At 34.9% G+C, this 8,600-nt stretch overlaps 1 protein-coding gene across 8 annotated transcripts in view; it reads left to right on the forward strand.

Moving 5' to 3' along the window:
- The window catches only part of AGFG1 (ArfGAP with FG repeats 1), a 73,211-nt gene extending 67,499 nt beyond the window's left edge, over positions 1 to 5,712 (forward strand). For 5 of the 8 annotated variants that reach the window (XM_077869059.1, XM_077869054.1, XM_077869060.1 and 2 more), the window contains 4 exons: positions 613 to 660; positions 3,036 to 3,194; positions 4,280 to 4,371; positions 5,026 to 5,712. In XM_077869059.1, the coding sequence (XP_077725185.1) occupies positions 613 to 660; positions 3,036 to 3,194; positions 4,280 to 4,371; positions 5,026 to 5,085 (359 nt within the window). In that variant the 3' untranslated portion in view covers positions 5,086 to 5,712. The remainder of the gene's footprint in view (positions 1 to 612; positions 661 to 3,035; positions 3,195 to 4,279; positions 4,372 to 5,025) is intronic. The other 3 variants (XM_077869055.1, XM_077869062.1, XM_077869057.1) reach the window with 1 other exon arrangement.
- Positions 5,713 to 8,600: the final 2,888 nt, after the last annotated feature.

An 8,600-nucleotide genomic window follows, 5' to 3' on the forward strand; every position in this document is an offset into this window, starting at 1 on the left:
TTTTTCTTTACTCTTTTCAGCCATTACATTGTAAACTGAAAGTTGCACTCACCTTTCTAATGATCTACACTGAATAATTTTCCTCTGATCATACTTAATTAGTTCACTTGAGTTCTCTATTTCTAGTTAGTGTACAGAGTTGTAAATAAAACAATCAGACATCATTAAGGTCCTCTCTGCCAAGATTTGACTTTTTAGATGCAAAAGGTGGATTCTAGGTCATTTTAGATAATCCTATGAACAGCATATTTTAATGTAACTCATGAGGCCTACAGAATCTTTTTATGGGCATAGTTGTATTTTGACATGAAAAAGATGTTAGTGTTTATTTAAAAATGGGCTTCATAAAGGGTTTTTTCATTTGGTGTTTATTTCACTGGTATTTATTATTCTAATTTCCCCTTTATTTCAAACAGGTTAAATATTAGTGTCATGAATATCATTGAAATTAAAAGACTTTGTGGATGTGTTTTTATTATGTATTCCTATGCTACCCACCTTATAACAGTATGTTCTAATTTTAGGACTTTTTAACAAAACAAATTTACTTTTATTCTGACAATAGTTATCCGTAAGCTAATTGACATTGGTCTCTTTATGGCTTTCCATAAGGCCTTTCTGGAGCAATGCATTCTCAAGTGTTTCCTCACGCTCATTTTGGTAGGTGGCCACAACTGTATCTAGATTTGTGTGGCAATTTGTCTAGCTGCTTGTGGAAGCTTCTGCTAGTGTTCTGGATCCCTGCATGTGGAATTAAGTTTTTTCCATGTTTAACAATGGAGTGGGCATGGATGTGCGGCATCGGTATTACATTCTATTTAAAGTTATGTGAAGATTGTGGTGATTTGTGCTTTAATGCTGAAAAGCATTATCGCTTACCTCCATGGTCACATTAGAATGTTAATAGCCTTTTTGATTATTTTTCTTGAGTTTGAATTCATAGTACTTTGACACTTTCGATATACCAAACCATTTTACCACATTATTCCATGGAGTTTGGTTTTGCTTAACTGTATACGAGTTTCGCTTCTTAGTGCTTTCTTAAAAAGTGATTTGTCAAAGTCTGTCAGTGCATTGTTGTCTGTTATGAAACCCTTCTGTTACCCTTGCAGTGTGCTTCTTATTCTTTAATTGACTTGCTTCCTAGTGGCTTGTTTCTCTTGTTTTCTCACCAATTGTAATTTCAAAAAATTTAGCATTCTAACTAGGTTCTTTGAGAAAAAATGCACTGTAGATTATAAACAATAGGATTATGAGGATTACTACTCTTTTTTCCTCTGATCATACTTTGGGTAGTATCTATAACATGACTTTCAGTTGTTTGTTTTTTTTAAGTAAAATATAATTTGTGAAAAAAAAAATATAATTTGTGTAACATTTTCAGTGTTAATTCCTGTGCCTTGAATCAGAGATTGTTGATAAATTAAAAAAAAAAATTTAAATCAAGAAATTCAGTTAATTATCATGTTTTTGATAGCATGCCAACAATATTTCACTATTATAATTGCTAGTATTCTGAGTTAACAGCACCATTATTGGCTCTTAATTTACTGGGACTTTTTCTAGAACATATATTCAGATGGTTCTGTTTTTAATACTTACTAGCAATAAGTAATACTGTTTTGCTACTACATTCTTTTTTGTTTAAGACAGAGGGGTAGGGGAGTGGCAGAGAGAGAATATTAAGCAGGTCTTGCACAGAGCACAGAGCACAATGTGGGACTCAGTCTCAAAACCCTGAGATCATGACCTGAGCAGAAATCAGGAGTTGGACACCTAACTGACTGAGCCACCCAGGCACCCCTACAACATGTTTCTATAACGCAAATTAGTTTATAATTAATTCATAAGTGGGGGAATGATGGCAGTGTACCACATGTGTAGTGGTTGTTCACACACTGATTTCAGTGCAGTATTGATCACACTGCCCATTTACCCTGCATCTATTTTTTTCTAAGAATGCTTATTTCACTACCTTTTCAATCTTTATGCATTTTGCCCTAATCTCTATAATTCAGCAGTCCTAATCTTAAACCCCTTATCCAAAGCAGTCTATCTGTTTGTCAAACAAGATATGGTGGTCCATATATTTCTTTTCGAATTGATGTATTAGGAACCTCACATGTTCTTTTAATTGTGTTAGTAGTTTTATTAGGGAAAGTCCTCTCCCACCCTGGCCCCTTTTTGGGCTCTGGTTACAAAGCTGCATTGGTTACGAAGCTGCATAGGTTTTGGGAGACCCGCTTCTAAAACCCTATTTCTCCTATAAGTGTTGTTATTTTCAGTGAACTATTTTTAGAGGTTTTGAAACTTTTTTGTTAGGAACATACTTAACTTATACATAACATACATAACTTAGTGGATAAAATTCCATTTTTAGCTCTTATACTGTATATAGCAAAACAAAATTAAAAGCAATGTATATTAGTATACATATGACTTGGTTGATGATGGGATTTAAAAGCTTGACTGCTGTTTAGATTTTTAAATTACTTTGAGAAGTTGTTTCTCTTTCTTTCTCTTTCTCTTTCCCCTTCCCTTCCCTTCCCTTCCCTTCCCTTCCCTTCCCTTCCCTTCCCTTCCCTTCCCTTCCCTTCCCTTTCCTTTTTTTCCTTCTCCTTTTTTATTTATTCATGAGAGGCACAGAGAAGGCAGAGACATAGGAAGAGGGAGGAGAAGCAGGCTCCATGCAGAGAGCCTGATGCGGGACTCGATCCCAGGACTCTGGGATCATGCCCCGAGCCAAAGGCAGACGCTCAACTGCTGAGCCACCCAGGTGTCCCGAGAAGTTTTATTATTTCAAATGATAGCTTTATTAGTGTCATTCTGGACATTGGGTTTTAGGAGAACATTTTATAGATTGTGTTAAACTGCATAGTGCTAAAACTTACTATTAACTTAGTGTTTTGGAAATTAAAGTGCCTTTAGTGTACAATGTAATGTTTTTCAAGTGAAATCATTCAGTAGTATGTGGTATGAGGAGCAAAGCCTGCTTGTTCCTATGTCGGTGATCAGCTCTTGCTTTCTCCTGTCAGCTGCAACCTTTGGCACCGCCTCCATGAGCATGCCCGCGGGCTTCGGGACTCCTGCTCCCTATAGTCTTCCCACCAGCTTCAGTGGCAGCTTCCAGCAGCCTGCCTTCCCAGCCCAAGCAACTTTCCCTCAACAGACAGCTTTTTCTCAACAGCCCAATGGTAAGATCTGACACTTGGCTTAGCTGTTTGTCCACTTCAGATATCCTTTATGATAATGTTTTATGTTTGGACTGAAAGGCTTGTTCAGAGAATGCTGTGGCGTTATCTGCTAAACGTTTACTACCCCAAAACAGATACCTTTTATGATTTGGGCCTTAGAAAACTGAATGATTTGGTTAAGTTTTTGTGACCAGGTTATAGACTTAGGAGGAATCCGATACTCTCTAAAGAGTGCCCTTTCTTAGAATGTGTGTCTTTTCTTATCTTTTTTCTGTTTTTTAAAGATTTATTTATTTATTAGAAAGAGACAGACAGAGCTTGTGTAATGAGTTGGGGCAGAGCAGAGGGAGAGAATCTTCAAACGGATGCCTGTTAAGAGTGGAACCAGAGGAGACACTCAGTCTCACCAACCATGAAATCACAACTCATGAGATCATGACCTGAGCCGAGACCAAGAGTTGGATGCTTAACTGACTGAGCCACCCAGGCCTTCCTCGAGTGTTTTTCTTATTAATTTCTCTTGCATGTTCTAATACGCCTCTAAATTTTAAAAAGAAACCTTGTAGATCTTGAGTATTTTTTTGTTTTGCATCAGAAAACTATTGTGGATGTTGCAAATCCTCCATAGATTTGAAGATTATTCTTAAATTACAGTTGCATATCTATTTTTTAATGTCTGTGGTTAGATAAAAAAAATCTGGAAATAAGGCCCATGGCAGAGCCATAATGATACAATATTTCCTAAGGAATTTGTGCTGTTCACATGAAGCCTTTGTGTTTTGTTCTCAGCCCCTTTCAAATAGTCACAGGCTCATCATTAATTCCATCCTTTGAATGTCAGCAGCTTACGTAGCTGAAACAAATCAGAATTAACCATTTCTGAGAAAGCTATATGAAAGCTCCTTTACATATGCCAGAGGAAAGTTTGTCTCTGGTATTTGAGAAAGCATGAGACTCAACAATTTAACATCGATATTTTATTGTCGCTCTGGTAGGAATTTCTCTGAAACTCCTTATGAGGCTCTACAAGCATCAGATTGTTTCTGAAAGGTATGGGTTATAATTGGTGGTTCTGTTTTAACAAGGTGCAAGTTTTGCAGCATTTGGGCAAACAAAGCCAGTGGTGACCCCTTTTGGTCAAGTTGCAGCTGCTGGAGTATCTAGTAATCCTTTTATGGTAAGTGAGATGCAATTTTAAGCACTTTACAAGCTGTTGTGTGTTATTTTCAAATTGGGGAAAGCAAGATATGACTTTCCTAGATGCTCTTTGCTCTTCTGATGAGACAGTGTAAGATTTTACAGATTGAGGCAGCCATCATGTACGATCCGTTTTTGATGTAAAAAGACAATGCACACGCATGTTAATCAGTTACAAATCAAAGCACTGACAATAAATAAGCTTTTGTATAGCATGAAACTTGTCTGCTCTCTTGTCCAAATAATGTTTTAGTCTAAAGATTTAGTGAATGTGTGAAAAGAGCTTGGAGTTAGAGGCTATAGATTTAGTGAATGTGTGAAAAGAGCTTGGAGTTAGAGATTTGGTTTGAATCATAAATGATTTTCTTAAGGGCTAAGTCCTTTCTTAGATTCTTTTTCCAGAATTATATGAAATAATAGATATTAAAGGCCATAAAACAGTTCCTGACACCTAATAATTTTATCATATTATGTTGCTAATAACACTAATGAATAAATGATTGCCAATCATTATAAAATAATTTCTAATCTAAATATTGTTTAAATAAAATTTAATGAAAGTTTGATATTTTCAAAATTTCCCACATATATCACTTTTACTTGTCTATTTATTTTGTCTTATGTTTTCCTTTAGACCGGTGCACCAACAGGACAATTTCCAACAGGAAGCTCATCAACCAATCCTTTCTTATAGCCTTATATAGACACTTTACTGGAACGAACTTTGACGTGGTCACGTTACATCTCTCCGCCTCTTGCACTGTTGTCTTGTTTCACTGATCTTAGCTTTAAACACAAGAGAAGTCTTTAAAAAGCCTGCATTGTGTATTAAACACCAGGTAATATGTGCAAAACAGAGGGCTCCAGTAACAACTTTTAACCTGTGAATTGGCAGTAAAAGGTAGCGGTATCATGTATATTAAAAATTGGCTAATATTAAGTTATTGCAGATACCACATTCATTATGCTGCAGTACTGTACATATTTTTCTTAGAAATTAGCTATTTGTGCATATCAGTATTTGTAACTTTAACACACTGTTATGTGAGAAATGTTACTGGGGAAATAGATCAGCCACTTTTAAGGTGCTGTCATATATCTTGGAATGAATGACCTAAAATCATTTTAACCATTGCTACTGGAAAGTTACAAAGTCAAAATTGGAAGGTTTTATTCATTCTTGAATTTTTCCTTTCTAAAGAGCTCTTCTATTTATACATACCTAAATTCTTTAAAAATGTAGAGGGATACCTGTCTGCATAATACAGCTGATCATGTTTTGCTACAGTTTGCAGGTGAAAAAAATAAATATTAGAAAATATGCTATTGTTTTTGTGTTCTTGCTGCAATGCCTTTACCAAAGTGGCCTTAAAATACGAGTAGTGAATTGAGAACATCTTGAATTCTTAAATTAGAATTTCAGAAGACTTCTAGTGACTTTTATGTCTAAAAGAGAAAATTTTATAAAAAGGCCATGTAGAAAATTTATTAAAACTACCATGACTGCTATATTCAGGAATATGTCAGTGGTAAAGCATTTAAATGTAGCTTGTCAGAGTCACCATAATCCTTCTAATTTCTTTGCAACTTCTTAATTTTGTGAAAATTTGTATATATGAGAATTTGCATGTATGTGTATTTACAAATTTTTTTAAATATCTTGAACTCTCAGACTGCAGAAGTCCTATTTTAACTATTGATTTTTAAACAAAAATATTGTCTTTGAATGTATTGGAAACAGACATGCATTAACTGTGACATGATTGCACCTCAGTTTTTTTTTTTTTTTCCTTTGTTTGGACAAACATTATTGAAATAGGACTTTTATTTATGTTCATTTCTGGGGGGAAACAAACTGGAACCCAGTGTTACCTTAAAGTTATAGAATACTTTGTTTAAAAAGACAGTGATACTAATGTTTAGTTATATCTTTTTGTTAATAGTCAGATGAACTTGTTTAAGTATTTATGTACAGTAATGCCTCATTCATCAAGACGTGATCTAGCAGTCTCCTTAAAACAGAACACAAGTGAGAAACTTGGAATAGTTTTTAAATGTCTTTAAGCAGCCCACATAAGTCACAAAGTCTCTGTATGTTTGTTTTTATGTGAAATTTTGATTATTTGATTTGCCAGCCCTAGCAGTTCAGATGTGATGGTTTGGAAGGAGATAGAAAAAGCATGAAAAACCATCGACCATTTAGTATAAGGACAGCCAGGCCAGCCTAGAAGACATCAGTATTACAGCATGTTCTGATAATAGTCTGGTACTATGACTCTGTGTCATCAAGAAAAGGTAAAATTACATATACAAATATGTAATACATGTTTGAAAAGTTTTATCTTTACAATGATTAAACATTTTTTTAAAAGCTTTGTTATTAAAAAAAATGAACATCAGTTTCTTCAAACATTTTGTGTTGAATACCTTTTCCAGTGGTGACTACATGAGTTGTTACACAATCTTAAAGTCTGTGTAGCTTCCCAGACTTGTTAAAGCATTGCTGTCCATTGCATCTCCAGCTCAATGTGTGGTTTATTTTAACTATTTTGATGAGCAAGAAGACAGGGAAATCTCTGCCCCTTTTTGGACATTATGCTTCTTCTCTTAAAATTGAATGAATGCTACAAAAGTTTAGGGGTGTGTGTGTATACTTGAAGTACAGTTTGGGGGTCTCCCTCTTGCCCCTTTTTCACGGAGGGAATACTTAAGAGATGTCTTTGAATTTCTGTGTTTTAGATTATATTGGGTCCCAATCAATTCATGTGTACAAAGTTATGCTATATAACTGTAGGCCATTACCCAAATAACGTACCAGGCTTTCTTTCCATCTAAGAAATAAGTAAATTAAACAGCTGTTAGTAAAATAATTTTAAAGACTATTTTTTTTCTGGGTAAATCTTGAAGTTTATAATTAAATGAGAACTCTTACTGATTTAAATGAGTGTTTATAAAATTGAAAAAGTGATCCAGCTTTAATGTGGATTTAAATCCACTTCTGTTAGACTTTTATATTCAGATTTGCTTTTGGTTCTGTATAGACCCATCAGAAGTGTGTTGAGTACCTAACAGGAGGAAATCCTTAAAAGTGATAGGGCTTGAAGACCTTCAAGTTTTCTTGCTTACTGGTTGAATGGGATCTTCTCTCCTGTCTTTGCTCTCGAAAGAAATTTCTTTTAGAGTGGCAAACATCGTTGATACAGTTTAAAGGCATATTTTATTCTCATTTTTGTGACAGTAGAGATTAGGCAATCACCTTCTTCCTTAAAATAATTCCTTGTATAAATTTGAAGAAGCGCCTCAGTGCTTTGCCCTAGCTCCCAGCACACACCTTCTTTGGTACAGTTCCTGGAAGTTGGGGAAATGGAGAGAAGAATACCTGGCTGCTTTTGTATGACAGCACTAACAGTTCTCAAACATTTTGGTCTCAGGACCATAGCTTTTAAATTATTGAAGATGCCCAAAGAGCTTTTGTTTATGTAGCTTGTATCTCTCAGTAATAACTGTATTAGAAATTAATACTGAGATACTTAAAAAACGTGTTCATTCATTTAAATATAACAGTAATAAACCCATTGCATGTTAACGTAAATGCAATTTTTTAATAAAAACTAGTTGTCTTCCAAAAACAACTAATTAAGAAGAAAATTGTTTTATGTTTTGCACATCCCTGTAGCACCGGCTTGAGAAGCAGGGAGACTCTCCTGCTGCTTGGGCATTGCAGTTATTTTCTATTACATGTCATGTGGGCACTGGGAAACTCTACTGCGTACTTGTGAACACATGAGGGAGACCGACCATTGACATCTTAGTAGTATTATGAAAAAAAAAATAAAAATAAAAAAAAAAGTAGTATTATGAAAATAGTTTTGACACTTGGCTTTTGGAGACTCTCTGAGGTCCTCTGACCACACATTGAAAACCACTGCACTACACTTCAAATTTCTATTTTCCAAAATAATAGTGTGTGGTTAGGGTAAACCTGCTGCTCCTTGAACTTCCAAGTAGTTTTTTTTGCTTGGTGGGAAAAATGGAAAGTTGAGTTGAAACTGCAGACATTTTTAATACTGTTTTTGGGCTCTTCTATTTTTATTTGAAATTATTTTAATAATGATGACATTAGTGAATAGTCCTTCAAGGGTATCAGGACCTGATGCATGGTTATTGATGTTTATTTTGGAATTGTTTACTATTCCAACCACTTTGAAA

Source organism: Canis aureus, chromosome 24 (genome assembly GCF_053574225.1).
Source record: "Canis aureus isolate CA01 chromosome 24, VMU_Caureus_v.1.0, whole genome shotgun sequence".
NCBI lineage: Eukaryota > Metazoa > Chordata > Mammalia > Carnivora > Canidae > Canis > Canis aureus.